Source organism: Dermacentor andersoni, chromosome 5 (genome assembly GCF_023375885.2).
Source record: "Dermacentor andersoni chromosome 5, qqDerAnde1_hic_scaffold, whole genome shotgun sequence".
In the NCBI taxonomy this organism is placed as follows: domain Eukaryota; kingdom Metazoa; phylum Arthropoda; class Arachnida; order Ixodida; family Ixodidae; genus Dermacentor; species Dermacentor andersoni.
The window spans coordinates 131,332,152-131,356,134 of NC_092818.1; the positions used below are offsets into that span (position 1 = coordinate 131,332,152).

At 46.1% G+C, this 23,983-nt stretch overlaps 1 protein-coding gene across 2 annotated transcripts in view; it reads right to left on the bottom strand.

Moving 5' to 3' along the window:
• Nucleotides 1–1,788: 1,788 nt before the first annotated feature.
• The window catches only part of LOC126531178 (membrane-associated transporter protein-like), a 74,130-nt gene continuing 51,935 nt past the window's right edge, over nt 1,789–23,983 (bottom strand). For both annotated transcript variants that reach the window (XM_050178603.3, XM_050178605.3), the window contains exons 2-6: nt 12,517–13,014; nt 10,958–11,575; nt 9,219–9,460; nt 5,609–5,784; nt 1,789–4,683 (exon numbers count right to left, since the gene is read on the bottom strand). In XM_050178603.3, coding sequence (XP_050034560.1) covers nt 4,465–4,683; nt 5,609–5,784; nt 9,219–9,460; nt 10,958–11,575; nt 12,517–12,953 — 1,692 coding nt within the window. In that variant the 5' untranslated portion in view covers nt 12,954–13,014 and the 3' untranslated portion in view covers nt 1,789–4,464. The remainder of the gene's footprint in view (nt 4,684–5,608; nt 5,785–9,218; nt 9,461–10,957; nt 11,576–12,516; nt 13,015–23,983) is intronic.

Consider the following 23,983-nt stretch of genomic DNA (forward strand, 5'->3'; position numbering starts at 1 on the left):
TTTGTTAAACTTCATCCTGATAATGCAGGGTGCTTCGATAAGTCCTCTTCGTTGTGCAAACAAACTGCTTACATATTCCTGACGCTGCATGTTGTCTTTTAGTGAGATTAACCGTACACATGCTTCGTGTTGTCGAAGTTGTAGCGAGCATACTTTGCTGTAATGAGGGAAATTACTTGGGCCGGCGTTTCGAAGCCAGAACTAGCTCTAATTCGGCTTGATTGCCATCATAATCATCATCATATAAGCTTTATTATGATTGACAACGGTTGCTTCGCCAGCACCTGCTTAAATTATCATTATGTTTTGTCTCGCAGCGGCAGTGGTAGACTTGATTAAACAAACTAATTACGTGCGTTATGGCATAAATGTTGCAAACTATTTGCAGAAACCAGTGCGTGCGTGGCCGAAGCTGTCATAAGGTCGCGTTCCGAGAACCATGCGAACTTCGAACACAAGCGCGATCCAGGTTGGAATGGGGCACCCTCTTCGTACGCCTTAACTTGGGATGCCGGCAATTGTGTTAAGAGCCCCGTGACAGGACTGAGTGGCAATTATTTTCACACCTCCAATTAATTTAGAACTTTTAATTAGCACTGTACTGGAGTTCTCGCCATCAACGTTAACATCACGGTGCAATCTGGTAGCAGCGTTCCGTGTTTTTGCGGCCGCTGTCTACAGAGTCATTCCACGCCAACCTTGGCGCCTGATCATCTGCGATTTCTCTAAAAATATGTTAGGCGCTTGCGTACAGCACGAAAAGTCCCCCCCCCCCCCCCCAATCCCAAGAATTGCTTTCCCGAAAAAAATAAAAAAAATTCCCGGCTCAAGCGCCGCCTAAATTTTCTTGTAAGGCACAAAAGTATGCACCGTAAGACACGTTGCCAAACACTGCGTTCCATTAATAAAAATATCAACACGTAATTTTATCAGGACATTGAAGGCGTTATTTTACCTAAAGTAGCATCAGCCGGTTATTAACCATTCCTCCATTTTATAGCCGCTCAAGATGTGAAAATTTGTCCATAATTGAAACATTTTTACGATAAAATAGCGCCAGACTGAAACATAAATGTTAAGAAGCTGAATACCCAGGAGCTGTACTTTACGCGAAAAATCTTTTTAGGCGGATATATTTGGTATCAGTATGCGCAGAAGTGAGCATAGGCGCCCATGTACAGGGTGTCCCACGCCATCTTAAACATATGCAAATGCCACGTAGCTGAACAGAACCAAGGTAATGTTTGTCGTCGCTTGGAGTTGCTCAGATTATTATGATTCTTTTTCTTTTTGCATTCCGCCTTACATAGTTAGTCGTAAACAATTAATGAACATGCACGTGTTTGCATGCTGGTTGACGGTTTGCATAGCGCGGCAGTAAATCAGACGGAGCTTATACATGCGAACCCGCAGTGCGACACCGCGGGTGATTATTGAAGTAGTAAAGCGCATGTGGATCGTAGATTAAAATCACTTCTTGTTGGGCTAGTTTGCTAGTCCCGTTTTCTTCTCTTGTGTGTGTCTGTTTATTTGGAGTCTTCATATTTTATAATGGATCGTAGATGTTTGCTGCTCGTTCGTGGCTACACCACCACGTGTCCTGTCGTTGCTAGGTCACCATTTATTATTCAGCGCGTGTGTTAGCATGCTACGGGCAGCTGGTATACTGGCAGGAGCCACCTTTGCATAAAAGTGTATGCTGTATCACCACTCAGCACAATTTGCACCAACATTTAAAAACAAGCTGACTGAGATGATGTGATCGTATTGTTGGATGACCCCTGAAAGTAGAAAAAAAAAGCAAAGCGCGCAGTTTTTATTTTGGAACTCAAGACAAACATATGCATTGAGGTTCGTTCACGGAGCTAAAGTTTCGTTTTCCTTCGCGCGCAATGTAAACACTTGCGCTTCCCCGTCTGTGCACAGCTTCCGGACAATTTACGAGAACGAAACGGAGACAGATAAACACACAAACGACACCGGAAACACATGTGAATACTGTAAACGCTACGTTGGGGCACATTTCCGCCCTTTTGGCACATTGTTATATTAACGCAACACTTACACAGGTTTTCAAAGAGGTATGCATGCGGCATTCCGCATTTTACAGCGACATCTCAGTACTTCCCGACACTGACTGTACCGACGAGGGTGATATATTCCTCTGCGCGGTACTCTAAATATGGCGCGAGTTTGTCTCATCCGGAGTTTCTGGACGTAGAACTCAGGTGGCTGGCTTGATGGATTTTCCAGGTGGCCTTCGGTAAACACGATATGTAGAGTCCTTCCTTGGCGCGTCGTAAAATTTGTTTGTGCGGATGCGGAGGTTGACAGCTGCGTTTTGTCGTAACCTCACAAAAAGCGCCGTTGCAGCCAAGTTTTCCGGGGAGGGCAGTACTTATTTCACAATAGGACGAAATATGGCTGTTACAGGGAAAATGGAAGCTGCCTGGACTAAAATCCGTGGTAAAAAACCGAGCGAGGGATTAAAACTGGGAAGTTGCGCGACGAAGGCGCGTCTTTTGTGATCACAGACTCATGGGCAGCGCGCACCGCAGCGCCGCGTTCACTGTTGCAACTGTGTTGTGCAGCTTCCCGACAGGTTACCCCCGCCCTGCGCGGAAAGCGTGCTATGTATCGACGGCATTCTTGCGCCGTCTCGTGCGCCGCCTCCGCCGCATTGAGAGCGGTTCTCGCCACGACGCAACAGCGCCCAGTCATTTCCCCTGTCGAGACTAGGTTTTACCACTGCCCTATTTGTGCTGGTACCTTTGAACTCAGGTACAACGCGGGTTTGAGCAACTCAATACGTTAGTTGCGAGCATCCTTTGCACACCTATACTTCAACCTCGGAATATGGAGCATGTGGCCGTTTCTGGATGCGCAAAAACATACAGAACAAGGCCGGTATAGAGGTAGTGGCTTGTTTACTGCAGCGGTAATCTTACAACTTGGCACTGCCATTAACTTGTCAGCATAGTGAGCGCAGCGCTGGAGAGGTCATCCGCAGACGTAACTATCAAGAGTTACATATTGCACTCGTGGCGCCCGACATAGTTGGCTCGCGTCTTTAATGCAGATGCACGTACGGATACTCCTCGTCCTGATTATGATCCACGCGTTTACCTGTCAGCATCTAAGTACGGGCCGCTTGCAGTTTAGCAAAGCATTCTTTATTATTGTAAGTGATATTGTCGCGTTCCTAATGAACGCAAGACCGGAACTAAGGTGAACCCTGTCGGTGCCATTTATACGTAACAATGCCTGTAAATGATGCGCAAATATACTGTTTTAGCATCAGTCTCATGCACTTGCTTCACGTTGGGTCATATCTTCAGACAGCGTCGCCGAATATCTAACCTGCGACCAACGCTTCCAAATCTGCATCCGTGCTGTTAGGCGCTCAATATGCGGAACGCATGAATATGTGAGCTGGTGTAGTGAGCGCGCCTAACGCTTCACAACACATTCTAGATAAGCAGGCGGCGTTCCTGAGCTATATACATCACAGATGCACTCGTATGCTTGCGTAAATTAAAGTTTGCTGCCTGGAACAGAGGTCGCTGTTCTTTGCTTTCATTCATTTCTATTTGCTTGCACGCTTTAAACAGTTGACGATGCTTCTGAAAGTTAGGTCCTAATGTAACAAATTTATGAGGTCGTTTCGAATAACGTTTACGAGCTCGAACGGGGCTATCATGGGCTGTGCTACAAGCAGACATTTGCTGTGTTTTAGGTTACTACTTGTCAAATGCGACTAGCATTGCGAATGCAGCGCACAGGTGCGCCGCAACTCTCATCATTCAGGAGATGACTGCGGATGGCTATGTTCGGTATGATATGGTAAATGATGCTCTGGTAAATAAAGACAATTATTCAGCGGCGACGCATACATATATACATATCTTTCAGGTGAGGTGGGATATGGCTATACCGTTTAAAGCAACCACGATAATTGCTGAGAAGACCAGCCGATGAAAAACATTTGCGGTAAGCTGCACTGTCGTTTGGAAGCGGTGGGTGGCACATTAAAAGAGAGAGAGAGAGACAAAAGGGAACGAAAGACAGGGCGGTTATCCAGTGTAAATACCGGCTGGCTACCCTGTGCTGGGGAAAGGGGTAACGGGAATAAAAGGAGAAAGAGGCGCACATAATTCTTCGCAATGTGGAGAGCAAAAGTATCAGTCAAAAATTCGCAACCTGGAACCGCAGTAGGTGACAAACAGTCGACTGTCAATGAAACCGGTTCTACATTACCCTCCGTAAACTCTCACTTTGCTTCAAAAATTGAGTTTCTGGGGAAGAAACGGCTGAAGCGCAGCATGCCGCTCTTCTTGCGCTTTAGGCGCGTGTGCCTTCTCCCGTCAATTGCAGCGGTCACACGCACGTGGTTTCAGGTCACGGCGCCGATGATGTCCCACGGAATCGCGCCACACAAAGCGTTCATTCCTCCGTGGTATACGTTCAGCGCAATTTGTGGTAGGTGACGCGCGTGGCGCACAGCGCCCCGCAGGCGCTGACCAGCGCCGCGCCGTACATGATGACAGTCGGCGTCCCTCCGAAGAGACGAACCATGGGCCCAGCGCACAGCGACAGAAGCAACTGCGCCGGAAACATCATGCTGCTAACGAGCGCGATATCGGTGCCCAGGCCGCGCTCGGACCAGTCGGCGCCAGCCTCCACCTGCGATGCGTAGAGAGGGAGCATGGAGGCAAATTTTATTGCACGCGAAGCCGTAGTAGACTATAGGCTTTCCTGTAGCTATACTCCGTTTCATACGTCAGGTGCAACGCTGTGGAAGCTACGCAAGTAGTGCGGTCTCCAAATTTTATCACTCCGCGCGTTCCGGTTATGCCTCGCTGGGCGCCAGCGGCATGTGCTCGCACGAGCATGCACGTGAAGCTGCCGCGACCGGGATGCAAATAAAAAGCAAGGAAAAGAAAATCGGTATAAAACAACGTGTTAGCAGCCGAATGAGCGCATGGTTTGCCTGCTTCTAACGGTAAATTCTTATTTTCATTCAGTAATGAGCTTATATAAAGAACATTTTCACAAAAATACGTCAAAAGACACCGAACTGTTTCTAAGTGCGAACGCAGACAGTGCAAAAAGTATCTTTAGCCTCCACAGCGTTGCAGCTGATGTATGAAACGGAGTATAGGAAACAGGCGCCGCAAGAATACTTCACCTCAAAGATAAAACGCCCGAGGAGGCTTTGCAGCAGTTGGTTACAGCAAATGAACAGAGGCTGCTGAAAGCTTGAAATGAAGGGCTTTTCACCGAAGTGAAAACAAGGTGCGTCTCTTGTCTAACTGCTCTTATCGGCGGCCAGTTTTTATGTGTGGTGGAGGGCTCCGGAATGATTTTGTCAGTCTGTGTTTTTTTGACGTGCACATAACTCTAAGCACACAGTCGTTCTTGCATTTAGCCTCCATGCATGGAAATGCGGCCGCCGCGGTTGAGAATTGAACCCGTGCCTTCGTGCTCAGCAGAACGCCGCTGCCACTGAGCCAGCGAAGCCGGTCAGTTTTCCTTTACTCTGTTTCTTGTGAATGTGCGGCAATTCCGCATCAGGTAATGATGTGAAACAAGATGTTCTGGCGCATACCATTTTCGAGCTGTGGTAGTGCGCCACCAGGATGAAAGGCATTGTGAACTGGGTGGCGTACAAGAGACCCGCCGCGGGGGACACCAGCAGCACGGCTGCCTTGGTGCGGAAAATGGCAAGCAGAGCCACGCCCACGCAGTAGGCCGCCTGGCCTAAGACGTATATTGGCTTGGCACCTGCAAAAAAATAGAATTTTGGGCGTTCGGGGCTCGTTAGGCACAGATGCTTATCAGCTAGCAGCTGCTAGGACCCGTAACAACAAAAGCCACGCTAGCAGCCACATTAGCGCAGTATCCGCAATTACACACATTGGCATACGGAAGTCTTGTGTGGAATATATTTACCTGATACTATATACCAACCAGTAAACAACATATACGACAATGTGGAAAGTTGGGCGAGTTGGTGATTAATAATTATACCGAGTTGGTGAAAGGAAAAGGCGAAGACACGCAGGAATACACGACACTCGTTGCACTCGCAACTATATTTCAGAACAAACACTTCATATTATATATACTTGCGCACCCTCAGACGTCAAATATATGCAAGATTAAAAAGCATTTTTTAAATTCATTTCCCCGCGCATACTCAGGGTTAAGAGATAGGCAAAATATCTATCATGGTGTGCAATCCTATTCTATTTGTTGCACCCCTAACGAAATTCTTTATTACACATATTTTTCTAGTGTTTCAACAAGGCAACCTCACAGTGGCTCAGAAGAACAGATGGTTGACGGATACAATCCTTTCTTCTCTTGTAAATGTAAAAAGCTTCCACTATTTCCCTGGTCAGCTCATCCCTAATTATTGCGCAAGAGAGCTGTAGTGTCATTGTAAAGCGGCCGGCACCCATGTTGTGAGCAATGCCCTTTAATGTGGGAATTACTTTTTCCCCCAGAGACCTTTTGTGCTCCAGAAGTCTTCTGTTTACACACCGATCCGTTTGGCCGATGTATACTTTTCCACAAGATATGGGCAAACAGTATACAACAGACGACCCTCTTTCCTATGCTTGACCGTGCTCCTAAAACCATGTACATTTATTCTTGTTGAAACTCTGCGATCCAGTACGTCAATATTTTACCCAGTTTGTTAGGGGCTGAAAAAACTACTTGAAGGCCACATCTGCTACCTACGTTTTCCTTAGGTTATGCGCAATCTTGTGTGCATATGGTATTGATACAATTTTTCTGCTGTCATTCTCTTTTCTATTACGCCCTTTCTGAAAGTCATTGCACACATAACGAATGAACTTATAGGCTGATCTACATAGCACAAGTCTTTAGTATCCTGCATTCTTTAGCCTGATAACTTGTTGGCTGAAACTTTATTTTTTACGGGCAAGACTTAGTTAAGGTCGCTCGCAGGCATGAAAAAGCTGTGCCACTTTTTACGACTTTTGAGTGTCCCGAATCGTAGCTAAGCAAGGGCTTTTCTGATCATGGATGTATGACCAGCAAACATGGTCCGGTGTGGTAGTGAACACCACACCAAAAAACTGTACCTTGCTATTATTCGGCAACTCAACAGGGAAGGCCAGTCCTTGGCTGTTGTCCTTGAACACTTTCAAGACCTCTTCCACTCTTATGTCCAAAACACCATGTTCGACTATAGCCAAAAATTATATACAAAACGGAAAACCCTTGCTGCAAGGCCGTTAAGGTTTGTATCAATTGCTTTGTCAACATTACCTAGAAAAATACCGTAGTACCGGAGCTACCTTCGAGCCTAAACATATACCGGACTATTGTCTTTGCGTAACATTATTCCACAATACAAAGGTGGACATGTGAAGTGGGGAAATTAATTTAAAAATGCTTTTAATCTTTCCTTGCTTATCTTTGACGTCTGAAGGTGCGCAAGCATATAAATATGAAGTATTTGTTCTGAAATAAAGTACTTGCGAGTGCAACGAGTGTCGTGTATTCTTGTGTCTTCACCTTGTCCTCGTCAGTGCGCTACTTCACCAACACGGTATGATGAACATATACAGCACTATACATGTATTATATACATATACATATATAGCACAGAACATATACATATACAGCAGGCAGAAGAGAAAACAGAAGTGGTAGGTTGAACAGTATGAGTACGAGCTGATATGCTTGGATTCTCTTAAGGTTGCTGAGGAAGCGTGTCGCGTAGTCCCTAGGTTTTCCTCTGTGTAACTCATTCATATTGAACTCCAAGCGCACGTTGCATACGAACTGAGTGCTTATTAGCTAGGCCCCTTAAAGACAAGCCCTGCTAGCCGCATACCTTGCCACTTTTCAGCACTGTATCCAGGTAGTGTAATGATGCAGATTTCGCTGCCTTATACCATGGTCCGGTCATACAAAATTTCTAGGCGGGACCCTCAGCCAACATCATTGCACACAGCGGTTAGCGAAGCAGGAAGAAAATAAATGTTACGTAGGCTTATTTTAGTACGAACTAATACGCTTTGGTTCTCTTATAGCCGTCGAGAAATCAAGTCAGGTCTAGCTTTTTTTTTTTCATTTTTCATTTATGTCACACGTGCATTTATTTTGCACTTAATGTCCAGAAATACTTTCGATAATGTACAGACGTGAAAAAATAAAAAAAATAAAATCTGGCATTTAACGTGCCAAAGCTAACAATGATTATGAGGCACGCTGTAGTGGAGGGCTCCGGATTAATTTTGGCCACCTGGGGTTCTTTAACGTGTACTTAAATTTATGAATACGCGAGCGTTTTTGCATTACGACCCCATCGAAATGCGGCCGCCGCTGCCGGTGTCGAATCGGCGACCTCGAGCTTAGCAGCGCAATGCCGTAGCTACTGGGCTACCACGTCGCGTGGTGATACGGAAGAAATCACCGCCCAAGCACTCTGTACAGATGATTAGCTAGCGAAGATGAAACGTGCGGTCCCGGTGTTTATCACTGAGCTAATCGCGAAGATTCACTAAATGACGGCTTGGTAGGCTGCCGCAACCTCAGTACGCAGTTGCTGCTTGTGCTTGGCTGCAAGAGCCTGTTCCTGTGCCCGAGCTGCAGCATAGGCATGGCGTTTATGAGCTCGTTCCCGCTTTTGCTCGCGGCGTTGCTGATCGAAAGCTGCCTGCTCGTAAGGAGTACGTATGACGCGTGGCCTACCCATTTCGGAGCCAGAGAAAACTGCTGCACGCGCGCTCGGCTGCGGCGGTGAGCAACGACGTCACTACTGGTGCAGCTAGTCCAACCCCACCTAGATAGCACAAGGCCTTTTCGCTCTGATCCATGACGTCATGTTACCTGGCCCGACTGCCACAGAACCTAATGGGGATGCTCCCGAATAGGCAACAGTGATTTTGACGTCACCGCTTTCATCACGCCATCCTTTTCAATGGAAATTTCAGGCCATGTAGCGTGACGTCATGGATCGAAGTAAACAAACCTTGGGCTATCTAGGTTGTGTTGGCTAATCGCGCACCTCTCTCTTTTTTTCGCGCGTGCGCATGCGGTTGCGCCGGAGGAGCTTTCGGTGTACAGGCGACCGACAGACGGACGGACGGACGAATCGGCTAGCCATATACAGCTTCGCTGTAAAACTCCGCTGACATTCTTCAACTACAGGTCCGTTCGTGTCGGACAATACCCACCAAAGCGGTCCACAAGCTTCTCGATGAAGAGGGAGTAAAGCGCACAGGTGACAGAGTCGATGGCCAGGCCGAAGCAACCCAGTCGCACTCCGCTCTGGTACAGACGATAGGACTCTGTGCCCATGTGCGCCACAGGGTCTCCCCCGTAAACCACGGCGCCCACGAAATCCGTGAGAAACAGCGAGTAGCTGACCAGTGCCATCCAGCAGAACAGGTTGGTTATACACAGCAACATCATGGACCTGCGAGGTTACACAGTGGAGGTGTTTGTTCAGACAGGCAAGGGCATGCCTGTTTTGTCTCGCTTCATGTTTAACCCCTATTTCTGTGCGACGAGATCTGGGAAGGAAATTCCCCTCGGCATCAGAAGCTGAATGGAACAAAACACTCTCTATATAAATTATATTAGTTCCTACAAGAACCAGAAATAGAAATACACACACACAAAAAAAGAAATAGGGTATGAGCAGACGGAAAACCTTATTCCAAAATTAAGTTCTTGCTATTGCAATCCTAAAACATGTGGCGGGCTGGTTGGTTCGGGTTCATGCGATTTCTTGACATGGCTCTATAGCTCTTTTGCATTATGTTTTGATTACGCTTTAAGCACGAGTACGGTTCTTCAGTGTGTACCTCTGAATGTTGATCTTGCTTTTATTTTCGTTTGTGCATTATCTATATACAGTAGGGAAAAATTATGTTTTGCGTTTGGGTCCTGTGGGTGTTGGGTTATGCCAGACCACTAGCCTAGGGCACTAGTTTCTCGAACCCGCCCTGCCAACGTACTTTATTGAGACCGCGTAGCCTACTCATCGCGTACATAATTCACGTATCCTAGCAACGTATCACAAGGAAACTAATATATATACCAGCAGTAAAATACCTGCGCGCTGTTAATAGAAATTTTAATGACAGGTGAGGAGGTTAGCAGAACAATTGGTTTGGCATGCTATTACAGGTTTAATTACATAACGAGAGACCAAAGGACGAGAGAAAAGAAGAAAGCGCCGCTTGCATCTACTTGCACAAGGGCTACGAAAGGGGAAAGGGTCGGCAGCGAACATCGTGAAATCAACAAAATGGGAAGTAGACTTAATGTCACCGTCAATAAGCAAAATGTTATCCATCTCTATCCTTTTGGCTGCACCACCATGATGGGTAGTAAGTTGGATAACTTTCTGAGCAAATTAGCTCACAGGACGCAAGTACAAAAAATGTCATCCTTTTCATTACAACTGTATACCACGTAGCTGCAAAAATAAAGATCTGTAGGTTAAAGTAGCGCTGCGTGTGTTGTTTTCTTTGCATTCGTCAAGTCGCGCTACACAATGTAGTCGCGTGTGTCATAGTCCACCAAGTGCGAGAAATGCTAACTGCGTTTTAAATGGTGCCGACCTCAATACTGCAGACAGTTGTTTCAGACGTAACATTTATCCTTGTGAAGAAAAGCTTTACCCCATTGAGATTCACAAATCTCGTTCTTTCAGGAAACAGTCGCGTAACGTGTTGAGATTTGTGGTTATTGGAGCATATACCCGTAGACCGTTGCTTTGAAAACAAAGCCCATGCAGGAAGTTGAGCAGGCTGCCCAAATTTCATTTCGACCGAGATGCAGCGCAGTAACCTGAGTGCTATTCGAAGCGGGAGATAGGAGCAGTGCCGCCCCGTCATCTCGCGAACAGGCCCTTTTTTAAGCAACATATGTTATACTCATAATCAATCTGGGGAGCCGCATATACCTGGGCATGTAGATTATGGAGAGGAGGTAAGCCTTCACCGTCGGGGACGCCTCTTCTTCCGCGCTCTTGTCTCCGTCTTTGAAGGGACTGTTCGCCTTGCGCCTCGCGAGCTCCACGCTTTCGGTCTCCTCGCATCCGCTGGCCTCGTCGTTGGTGAACCTCTCATAGTCGCCGCGGCTCCCGTCTTGGTCAAAGTACCCAGCCGCCGTGGCCGCCCTAACGACGTGCAGCGGCATCTCGCGGAAGCTCGTGAGAGTCAGCACGATGCAGACGACGAAGAATGCGCCGACGATGCCGAACACGGTCTTGACGTGCCCGCCAAGACTGGCTCCGACCGCCGTGCTTTCCCAGTCGATGCCTCCCATGATGTAGCCGACAGCGCCAGAGAGGCCCGACAGAACGGTGAACATGGACAGCGCCCGCGCGTGGTCCGGCACGATTGTGACGTCGAGGACGTAGCTCCTGGCCGGCGATTGGCACGCGTCGCAGCACATGTCCAAAAATACGAAGCCCGCGATGGTGAACGCGATGCCCCGGCCGTGCGTGGACCAGCCGTGGTTTGGGTCATTCCCGGCAGTCGAGTTGTTCGAAGGCAAAGAAGGAACGTTCGTAGAGTTCCTGGAAAAAGGTAGGAAAAAAAAAAAACGCATTTAGCGGTTATTTCATAGACGATCGCCTGTTGCATTCTACCGCAGTATCACCATTTTGAAGCGTTGCTTGAGGCCACTTTATTGAAAGACATCGGCGTGGTTCGGTATAATTCAGCATTTTCGAGCATAAATAGGCAATTCATGCACCCTTGAATAAGTTAATGGTCACTCGAAGTTCAATTAATTAACGCAATCCAACTGCTCATGGAATACCTTGCCGCGTCTTGCACTTCCAAAAATGACTTGGTCTGTCCCTATTGAAATACACATGAAACGCTATATTTCCCAAGTCAGCACAAGTTGATTTGAAATAAACTTGTTGCGTGTAAGATAAAATGTCCGGTTATGGGACTATTCGGAGTGTTCGAGCAGTCGGCTACGTACTGCGCCAGCCTCGCCTAGCGGTAGCTGTTGGTTTCGAGACCACGATGGCCTATATATGCTATATATGAGCGCTAAGAGCGCGCAGGCATGCGGCATTGCCACTCGCGGCCTTATCGCCGTGTCGGCCTGTACCTTATCTCTCGATCGATGGCGACCAGGACTACGCTTTCGCTTTGGGTACCGCGTGCGCTGACCGGCACTACGATACGTCCGCGAGCGGCACTGCCACATGCACTACCCTGGCGCTCGTAGACAACGTATCCCGAACCCAGCAACCACTGCTAAGCGACATCGGCGCAGCACGCAGCTCGACCACTCTGTACAAGTGTGATTCGCAGTGTGCGTCTTGCACTTTATCATTAATATCGTGCGAGTATCGAGCACTCGCCGTGTCAGCGCCTTTCAACGGCAAGAAGCAGCGAGATCGAGTTGCATGCATTAAATTGGAACACTCGCGCATTTCACATGTTTCTGAACAGGGAGTTCTCGATGGCAAGCTCCGTAAACTTTGAGCGTGGCACTCACCCCTCCGGAATCACGACGCTGCCTTTTCCTAGAAGTTCTTCGTCCATGCCGCTGTCGCCGAGCGCTATGCCAAAGTCCTGGCCGTTGGGCAGGAGTATCAGGCCCAGCAGCATGCCCAGCGAGAGGAGCACGATGAAAGGCCGCCGCCGGCCGAAGCGGGACGCGCAGGTGTCGCTCATTGAGCCCAGCAGCGGCGTGATGAAGAAGCCCAGCGCTGGGCTGAGGCACATGGTGAGCGCCACGAACGAGATGGGTATCCCGAGGCCCAACAGTATGGGGCCGATGAAGGCCGTCTCGGCGGCGTAGCACAGCTCGATACCGCACACGGCTCCGCTGAGCATCACCAGCTCCCAGGTCCTCTTCTTGCGGAAGATGTGCGCGTACTTTCGCGGGATGTCGCGTACTCCAAGAGGGCATTGTATGTCGCTGGAGCCCATGGTTGCTTCACGTAGTCGGTCTCGTCGGGCCTTCTTCAGAACGGCGTCATCGTGCTACGGCCTGAAAGGCAAGGCATCAGGTACAGCAGTCTCTTTGTGCTTCACGTTTGCTCACGCAGTTAACCGGGAATGTATTCGCTGTTCCGTGTTCACAAAGCGCGATCCAGGGGCACTGACTGCTTGCGGTTTCCGCGAACCCGCCGTCGGTGTCTCTTCGTACCTCACCAGTGGTTAGAACAGCAGACTCGTGAAACCATGCTGTGTAGCGCACAATCTTTTAGCATAGAATGTGATCACTATTGGCGTGACTGCGCAGGTTGTGAAACGTGGGCTGATGCGGTTCACGCAGGCAGGCCTTTGAGCTTATCACGTTTTGGTATTGCTCCGCGAATGGCCCGTAAATAACGTGTGTTCACTAAGGTATCGCGACATTTAAGCAATTGCTCTAACGAGGCTTGAGTGGTTATCTGGCAAAGCGTAAAGCTGCATTACTTACAAGTGGTTTGAACATATATGCACTGAGGTGTTACGAAGGGCACCAATGACGGCAGCTGCGGACACATCCAAGTGAGCAAAAAGTATAAATGATGTCGCCCTAAAATGCGCAGCAAGCTCCAGCCCCTATCACTTTCTTTTCCTGTTTCTTTTTTTTTTTTTGCTTAATCGCTTCCCTGAAAGAACTACGTGACTGTTGCAATATAGCAATCACACAAAGCTGCTGCCTCTTTGCAGCTGTACAGAGCGGAAAGTGACAACAAAAATCTTTGTGCTATTTTGGACAAGTTGTTTTTTGACGCTGTTGGCTCTGTTAATCGAATAACAAAACGGAAACGTTTTTTTCTCCGTTGAAGTCTTTGAGAAATAAAATAATACGCTAATCTTTACTGTCCTCAAAGTATGCACTCTTGTATAGCTCGTATTCCTAGGCCAAACATATTGCTATAGTTGCGGTGGTTGTGGCGGATGAAACGTCATTAATAGGGCTCACTATTGCATCTGTGAGGGAAGTTGCTGTATATGAGCTCCGAACTTATTTGACAGCGAAAACAGGGCGGATTATGCTTCTTTAACTTTGAGAGCCTTATCAATAGTGTCAGTGCCAGACCTTGAACAGATCTCCAGACAGCTCCAGGCGATTGCCGCAGACATAAAAAGCATTAAAGAGGATCGACTAACATCAATTGAAACGAAACTGGAAAACATGGCTGCCCTTGACCAAAAAATGTTGGACTGCTTAAACCAGGTCACCAACCTGCAGAAGGTTGTTTCCTCGCTTGAACTAAAACTGGATGATTTGGAAAATCGCTCGAGACGGTGTAATCTTTTAGTTTATGGAATTCCAGAAGTTGAAGAAGAAGACAACGAATCCCTTGAACAAACTTTTAATGAAAGCATTGCCAAGAACATTCTTCAAATTCAACCTGTCGCCATTGAACGCATTCATAGGTTAGGAAAACCTTCACGCGAGAAAACCAGGCCTGTAATACTTAAACTTCTTGACTTCCGTGAAAAGACTCTTGTGCTAAAAAACTGTCGCAAACTTAAAAATACTGAATACGCGATCAGTGAAGATTTCTCTGTCCGAGTACGCGACATAAGGAAAAAACTGTGGGTTAGTGTAAAATCAATGAAAGATTCCGGTGCAAAGGTGGCGCTCGTTTACGATAAAGTCCGAATCAATGGAGAATTGTTCCAGTGGGATGAAGAAAAGAACTGCCGGGTACCTGTAAAGGCACAGACAAATGCGAGTAAAGGCCAAAAAAACCAGGAAGGAATAGGACCACACCTACGCCCCCGACCGCCCCAAAAACGAAACAAATAACCTTTGCAAACGTAAATGCGCGTAGTATCTTGAATAAGCTTAACGCACTAGAGTCTCTTCTTATCAGCCTAGAGCCCGACTTTATGGCGATTACAGAAACGTGGCTTACAGATGACATACAGGACAAAGAAATAGCCCCACCCGACTATGTGATTGTGCGCAAAGACAGATTAACGCGAGGAGGAGGAGTTGCTTTACTAATAAATAAAAAAATTCCTTTCACTATCTTACCAGAAGTCGAAAATGCTGAAGCACTTTTTTGCAAACTTAGTTTTGGTGCAACGACTATCAGTGTCGGTTGTATATACCGTAGCCCTTCGACTGATGAACGCGTAATGACATCATTATATCAGTATATGGAACTTCATGTACCAAAATCCCGGCTGATCCTTCTCGGGGATTTCAACCTTCCTGATATCGACTGGCCAACCATGAGTTATCGCTCTCCTTGTTCAGAAATTGTTTTTGATATTATGCTTAGTTTTGACTTGTCACAAGTTGTCAACGAGCCCACACGTGTTCAAGGCAATGCATCCAACATTCTTGACCTCATCTTTCTGAGCAACCACTTTTCGATCAATAAAACTAACTTAGCAGTGCTAGATGGAATATCAGATCACAAATTAACATTATGCACTACTCCCATTCAGGCCGCAACAAATCTTTCTATTTCCCAAACTAGTTATCCAGACTTTATAAAAGCTGACGACTCAAGCATAGTTAATTACTTAGTTTTGGAGTATCAGTCATTTGAAGAACTCGCTAATTCTTCAGACACTGATATAGATGCATTATGGGAAAGATTTAAAGCCATTGTATCCCACTGCATCAATAACTATATTCCAATAAGAACCAAACAAACTAATAAAAATAACCCATGGATAACACGTGATGTCATTCATGCAAAGCGCAAAGTGAAGCGACTAAGACAATTGCTCAAAACAAAAAAAGGCCCTCAACATAAACGTAAACTCACGTGTGCTGTCAATGAAATGAAAGCAAAGATTAGTACAGCAAAAGCACATTTCTTTTCAGTTACGCTTCCTAACTTTTTAAAGCATTCCCCTGGAAAGTTTTGGAAGTATCTTAGCCCCCAAAAACAAAGCAACACTCTCAATTCTCAGGAACAAAATTTAAGTTTTGCAAATTCATTAAATACATTTTTCCAGTCTGTGTTCACTGCTGACGATGGTCGCATTCCGGAGGTGAATCACTACAACCAGAGACCACTAGGCATGCCAACGATAACTGAGTCAGGAGTCCTGAACTTATTACTATCAATAGACACAAAAAAAGGAAACGGCCCGGACAATATTCCCAACACTTTTCTTCAAAGATATGCCGAAGTCAACGCGAAATATCTACATCTAATATTTAACAAATCCTTATCAACATGTAACCTTGCAAAGGAATGGAAAATAGCGAAAGTAATCCCCGTTCATAAAGCAGGAAGCAAAAGTGATGTTGGTAATTACAGACCAATATCGCTAACGTCCACTGTAGGGAAATTATTAGAGCATATCATATTAAAGCATATCACGAACTATCTAGAGCAAGCAGAAATATTATCGCCTATCCAGCATGGCTTCCGGCGGGGACTTTCAACAATAACCCAATTACTTGAAGTAATGCATGACTTATCCCAAAGCATTGATAATCAAAAACAAGTTGACTTAATAGCATTAGATTTTTCAAAGGCGTTTGATAGAGTAACCCATCGAAAACTAATCAGCAAACTGAAAACAACTTTAGGCGATGGTTCTATTGTCAATTGGATTGAAGATTACCTAACCAACCGGTTTCAGTATGTTGTTGTTAACAATGAAATTTCTTCCATTGTACCAGTTACATCGGGGGTGCCTCAAGGGTGTGTCCTTGCTCCCACTTTATTCCTTATATTTATTAATGATTTACCCTCTAACATCCGCGTTAAAATGAAGCTTTTTGCCGACGACTGCATTCTTTATAATGAAATTAACTCTATGAATGACCACGTTGATTTAAACAGCGCCCTTCACGATGTAGTGAAGTGGTGTAAAAAGTGGCAGATGGAGCTGAACATTAAAAAAACTGCCTTTTTATCTATAACCCGCAAAAAACATAGGTCAGACTTCGAATACACAATCAATAATATACCGCTCACCCGAGTTCATGAGCTTAAATATCTTGGCTTGATCATTTCACATGACCTAAGATGGGAATCTCATATTAACAGTATCATACCATCTGCTTTAAAACGGCTGTTCTTCCTCAGAAGAAGACTTCGAGCTGCGCCACCGGAAATTAAACTGCTATCATACAACGCATTTATTCGCCCAGTTCTCGAATATGGTAACACAATTTGGTTTCCTTATACACAACAGCTTATTAACAAACTAGAAGGAGTGCAGCGAAAGGCAATTAGATTCATCTTTAACAAATACAAGAATAGCGATTCACCTACCCAACTGCTAAAAGAAGCCGGTATTCCTACTCTGCGAAACCGCGCCAAGCTAGCAAGACTAAAATTATTGTTCCAATTGATACACAATGCATTACGAATAAATACTTCGTTGTATATATCCCTAGCTGACACCAGACCTTCCCGCCATAAGCATTCATTAACACTTAAAGAATATGCATTTCGCACTGACTGTTTTAGATATTCGTTCTTTCCTCTTGCAATAAGAGAATGGAATAGCCTGGACCCCTTCATAACGACTAACACATCGTTGCCGAAATTTATAACCCTTGTAGAAGAGCTGTTGTGCAATAATTAGATTACGTTAGCCGGAAATAACACCACTCAAGTCATTGTATAAAATGAAATCTGTATGAGCATTGTATTTGCCTATGTAATTTCACCCCCTTTTGCCAAATGAAATGTACCCTTGTTTTATTTCCTACCATATGTGTAAATCTGCTTTGTGTCGATTGCAAATATTGTTGAAATCATGTAAACCTGTTTTTTTCGCTATTTGTGAGTGTATAATATATGCCCAACCTGTAAAAATCCCGCTGGGATTGACAGTATCTGAAATAAATAAAATAAATAAATATTTGGCCCGGCAAACAGTGAAGGTACAGTATAAATTTACGTCACGTCGCCCTACTCACGATGATGACTTCGTTGGGAGCAGAGTTATGAATACTGAAACTAAAAATTCGCCAGGAACTTTGTTAAAATTTCCAATACGTCCTGCCAAACCTAGTCAAGAATGTGGGCTAAAAAATGAGAGAATAAGCAATGATAACAATCGAGCTGTAACGAAGTATCGCGACAAGCCAGAAATATCTCGCGCGTAAGGTTGAACAAATAGGCCAACGACAAGAAAACACATTGTGAAGCTGAACGCGTACTAGTTTGACAGAACTGTGTTTGCACCAGAACACATCCCTTACGACCTGTTGAAGGCAGGTGTCCATAGTGTCTGCCTATGGGAAGTGCCACGAACTGTGCCGCGTATTGAAGACAGTGCATCATAACGAATATGCGTACAGGTTATCTCACGTGATGCTATAGTATAGGGCCAAGTGGGACATCTTAGCTGATAACAAGGTCGCTGTGCAAAAGTCAGCTGCATATCTTGTGTAGATGGATAATTAGCTTTTAATTACCTTACCAGCAAAAAATCGGCTGAATGCAGGGATTCCCGAGGCTGTGAACTCAGTTCGACAGCAAGTGGCACATTCTAAATCTAACTGATGCAGTTTACCGCACTGCGATATATGTTTTCGATGCAGAGTTACGGATTTGTAAAGTTCGTGCTTCAAGTGTCTTTTTCTTTTTTTTTTTTTTTTACAGCGGAGCTGTATATGGCTAGGGTGCCACAGAGTTTTCGTGTCTGCACACAAAAAATTATCACCATTAATGGTTCAGACGCCCGTAAGCACTCATACCCCCGTAAGCGAGCAAAAATGCAATGGCTCATAGCCCGGTACGGCTGTGGTTACAAGCACTCAGCGAAATTAAGCGAGCAGTGCTTACATTATTTCTAGTCACGCATAGAACATACAGAACAGCATTTCGGAAACTGTCATCATCAATGTTTCATACCACCGTAAGCAATGGCTCATACCCCCGTATACAAGCAAACATGCAATGGCTCATGGCCCCGTAAAGTTCATGGCCACTCATTCTGAAGCTTAAATTACCAGCGAACTTTCCACGGCATGACGCAACACTGCTGTGTCGGCTGTGGGTAGGAGTAGCATTCACCAACTCCTACAGCTATCGTATTGGAATGGCGGATTCACCAATGTGCGCTAAGTGCAAATGTGAAGTCATCTTCTGTGCCACTGTTCTCGCTTCGATAATCAACGTGAGGCTCTCCAGTGTGCCTTGAATAGACTGGATGATAGGCCATTTACGGAAGCGAAGATCTTGGGAGCCTGGCCTCACAGTTCATTAGCCCAGAAAGCAGTTAGAGCGCTTTTTCACTCCCTGAAGGCAACAGACTTGAGTGCCCGACTATAGACATCCTACACCTAAGTTCTCTCTCTCTTTCACTCCCCATTCCCCTCCCCACGTGTAGGGTAGCAAACCGGACTCAGTCTGGTTAACCTCCCTGCCTTTCCTTCTTCCCTTTTCTCTCTCTCTCTCTCTCATTCTGTTTGGGTTAGTTACGATGGCACTGTCCCTGTGATTTAAATGTGTATGTGTCGGGACCCAAAAGGGTGTGGCTTACGCATTTCGTGTTGCAGACATATCGCTTGCGATGTCACACCATTCCGGCCCAATCGACCACCCAGCGGTGTACGTGCATCGATTTGACGTTATCAAAGAATGCGTTTGCACTTGCGAGTGTGCCGATGAGTGTATATCGCAGCGACCGCAAAGCCATGGTGACCGTCGTTACAAAGTCACAAATATTGATGCAATAGAGTCTTTACCGCAAGTTTTCTTACCAGGATGTTTACAGCTCCGCTGCTCATCCACCTTCGCAGGGCGGAATTGCCTTGAATGTTTTTTAAACTTACGGGTTTTTGGAGAATCATTCTAAAAGATTCAAAGCTGTAAATCATAATTCTGCTTTCTGGAGTCACTTTAATTTTATTTGCTCTCTCAAAGGCCGCAACTGTCATTCAAACTGATAGAGACTGGTTGTCTCATGAAATTGTTTTTTTTTTTTCTCAACCCGCCGTGGTTGCTCAGTGGCTATGGTGTTGGGCTGCTGAGCACGAGGTCGCGGGATCGAATCCTGGCCATGGCGGCCGCATTTCGATGGAGGCGAAATGCGAGAACACCCGTGTACTTAGATTTAGGTGCACGTTAAAGATCCCCAGGTGGTCGAAATTTCCGGAGTCCTCCACTACGGCGTGCCTCATAATCAGAAAGTGGTTTTGGCACGTAAAAAGCCCATAATTTAAAATTGTTTCTGCTCATTCACGCATGCGCATTCAGGCACGCATGCATCTGCACTGTATTCCATCGGCCTTGCATATGCGCGCGCGCGCATGCGTGTGTGTTTGTGTGTGCGTGCGCGCGCGCGCGTGTGTGTGTGTGTGCAGATGAAAATCGGAGTTAGGGTCGAGCTAAAGTTTTCTTTTAATTTCGACGAACACGGGTTCGCCCTCGGTTCCAGATATGTAGCGCTCATGCGCATTTATGCGCACATTCGTGTGCAGTGTATTCCGTCAGCCTTGCATATTTCTTCGTTTGTGTGTGTGTGCGTGTGTGTTGGCGCGTGCGTGTGTTTCATTTCGAAAAAGGCACTCGCAGTGCGTTGAAAGATCAATCATCTCGTGTTTTACGCAGTTGTAAACGTCATTCTTATGGCTTAAGAGGAGGGGTTTGCTAACCCAATAGGAAGAAACAAAGCATTAACCCTTTAGGAGGACTTTCTAGCAAAGCGAACACTGTTGATGGACAACGCAGTCGATAAGATGCACGAAAGTAGTTAGCAGTGGCGCTTCTAAGGATGATGGACGAAGTACACGTTGCCAGTGAGCACAGCGGCGTTGAGGATGATGAATGAGATAAAGTAGAGCAGCAAGTCGGCTGCGCCGAAACTGCTCTTGAGTTAAACATGCAGAATTGAACCCCGGTCCCTTCTTTTATCCCCCACACCTACACCGAAGAGCAGTTTGAGCACCTTGATACTGGGAGGACAGCACACGCCGTGTATTAGGGAAAGCCGATAGTTCCTTGAGAGGCAGTTTGTTCATTCATGAGCTTCAAGATTGATACACTTCCGTGCCCTTTCCCATCGAGCCCTGCGGTATCATAGAGCAGTAGATATGCAGCTGTTGCTTTTTATTTTTTTCCTTGATTATTTGCTCAGCGTATGGTTTCGATAAGATATGTTCACGTCATACATGTGCAAAATTTGGAACTGTCTGTAAACATGACAGTCGACTTGGACGAGGGTTCCAAGTGCAACTGAGCCATGCAGTACGCTTTTACAATCCTATAGTGTTGCGGTCCGTATCTGTAGCCAGTGTACATAATGTAAAATAAACCTTCTTTCCTTCATTCGTACTACCGGACGTACTAATCAATGGGCTTGGTGGATTCATGGCCCAAACGCCACCTTGAGGCGCAACACTAGTTATTATGGTCACTATTTTATTGCTCAAAATTAGGTTTGCCTTGTCTTCCCGTCAATACGTCCATTTGGTTACCCTGACGACTACCCGTTGTGGTCATCGACGACAAATAACGACAATTTTTGTCGTCTTCAGGCCACCTCGTCATCCCCAGCTTCGCCATTGCCCCCAGCGTGAAGAAAAATACTTCTTCACAACCGCCTCCAGTGGAATGTGAGCCCATGCCAGTGACGTAATGCGCATTTGGGAGTCGAGCGTGATATAACCACTGAGCTATCGCCAAGGATAGTGCTGTGAAATTAGTGCAAGGTTCTGTGCTTCATTCAGAACCCGAGAGCAGTTGTATCCGTGCATCTATTTCGGATGCATGAACCAGCGTTTCTGTGTAGTGAAGGAGGATTACATTAGGTGTATCGCATATAAATTGTTCTTGACATGATGGCGGCATGTGTGCGTGCAATTATTCATTGTGAATGCTCGTGAAAGCAACCTCAGTGGCAGAAAGGAGGCGTACATGGTGATACGCTTCAGACATGGCACATATTCGCAATAGAGTATGCGCTGAGAGTAAAGTTGTTGAGAAAAAACGACGTGGAAAGCATCCACAATGACAATGCCAACAGCGAAGTCGCCGCGACAACGCCACGTAGTTTACATGGTTGCTCACAATATTTAAACGCTCCATGTGCCCTACGTAGTACTACTGCAAATGCATAGACTTAAAACGTTCGAATCTCTTAGGTGGCACTGCGTCATTTCGCCCGTGACACCAGTTGTATTAGAAGTTTTGGTCTCAGAGTCTACTCGAGGCATCGCACCTCAAAACCATGAAGCTATGAAGCAACTGTCTCATTCCGTTAGGCCAAAGTATTGATTTACACAAAATATGAATTTGGATATTGGTGTAAGGAGCCTTCAGATTTCAAGGACATCTCATATGCCACATTGCAGTCACGTCGGGTGCGTAGGCCCGTGAACGTTGCCATATAGTGAATAATGGAAACAAAGAAATGCGGCTGATTTGCACAAAACAAACAAAAATGAACACTATGCATCAGCATTGCCTGAAAATATTTAAACAGTAAAATTTTGAACCGCCGCGAGTAAGAAATGATTAGCATGAGCCTTTGGGATAAGGAACTGCGCATGAAAGGTTCTAGAAAGTTACTCATTTTACTAAATAAATATAGCCTATACTTCGACAGGCGTGGCCGGGATTTGATCGCGCGCCTTCGGACTTAGCAGTGCAACGTCATAGACATTACGCCACCACGATGGGTACGCCGTTTCTGATCGAGTTTGTGTGCTAACATAAACGCGGCGTTTGAGGTTCGTACGCGCGGCGGAATGAATCAGTATGAGTCTACATGCGGTGCCTGCAGTTCTTGCGCGCTGCAGTACTGTTTGCCGTTCCAACGGCTGGGCTGTTGTGCATTGAGCATCGTGATGCTGGCGCAGTGAGAGTCACGGGAACAAACTAGTATGCTTCGCGGAAACGAACTATTGGGATTCGCATTTGATGTTATTCCCTATTGTTTAGACCCCTTGACCATACAGGTCATCGAATTAAAACTACGCATAGACTGATCTTAGGATTTTCCACGCCTTCCTTATGATCTATATTATTTGTGTAGCAGCTATGCACAATTGGCACACTTCTGATAAAAATAAATTGAACACCCTCATTCGGAAAAGCATCAAAAGGGTACTCGGCATCCCCATGACCGCCAGTAAAGAACGCCTCTATCGACTGGGAGTACACAATAATTTGGAGGAGAATATCGAGGCGCAGGAATCGGCCCAACTGGCTCGGCTGCCCTGCTCTTCGGCAGGGAGAAGAATTCTGGCCATCCTGGGCCTTAATCCACTACTTGCTGTGGAGAGAAGGCATCGAATCACTGACGAGCAAAGAGAAACTATTTACGTTGCGCCAATGTACACACGCAGCACAACGGGGGAAGGCGCAGGACCAGGGCGATTGCGATCCTAAAGAAGACCAAGGATGAAATCCAATCGGCCTGCTTTGTGGATGCGGCTCAATATGGCCGCTCGTCTCACTTTGCCATAGTGACAATAGATCACAGATGTCATGCTGTTTCGGCTGCCTCGGTCGCTGGGACCACTTCTTCTAAAGTGGAGAAGGTTGCTGTCACTTTGGTTCTTTTGGACGACATCGGAACACACATCTACACAAGCTCTAGATCGGCAGTCAGGGCGTTCGCTTCGGGCTCCATCGCGAAAGAGGCCCATAGTATTCTCAGGAACAGGGAAATCACTCCACATACGATCACTTGGTTTCCAGCACACTTGGGCCTAAATCTAGACTCGCTCACCAACCTCAATGACATTGCCCACTCCCAGGCGCGCGTACTAACTCTCCGCGTGGGAGGAAAGAGCCTTGTCACAGTACAATGTCCAAGAGTTCTGGGACACCTTGTTCACCTTTAATGAATTCACTAAACATTTCTATCTGGAGAGAAGAATATTTCCTCCACCACATAAAAAGCTCACAACACCTCAGGCTATAACCCTCTGGATGCTTCAGACTAGCTCTCATCCTAGTCTGGCCTCAATGCACTGCTTATTCCCGGACTTTTTTAGCTCACAGTGTCCTAGCGGCGGGGGGACTTGCAATTTAGATCACATGCTCTGGCGGTGTCCCTCATTACGAGAGGAAAAT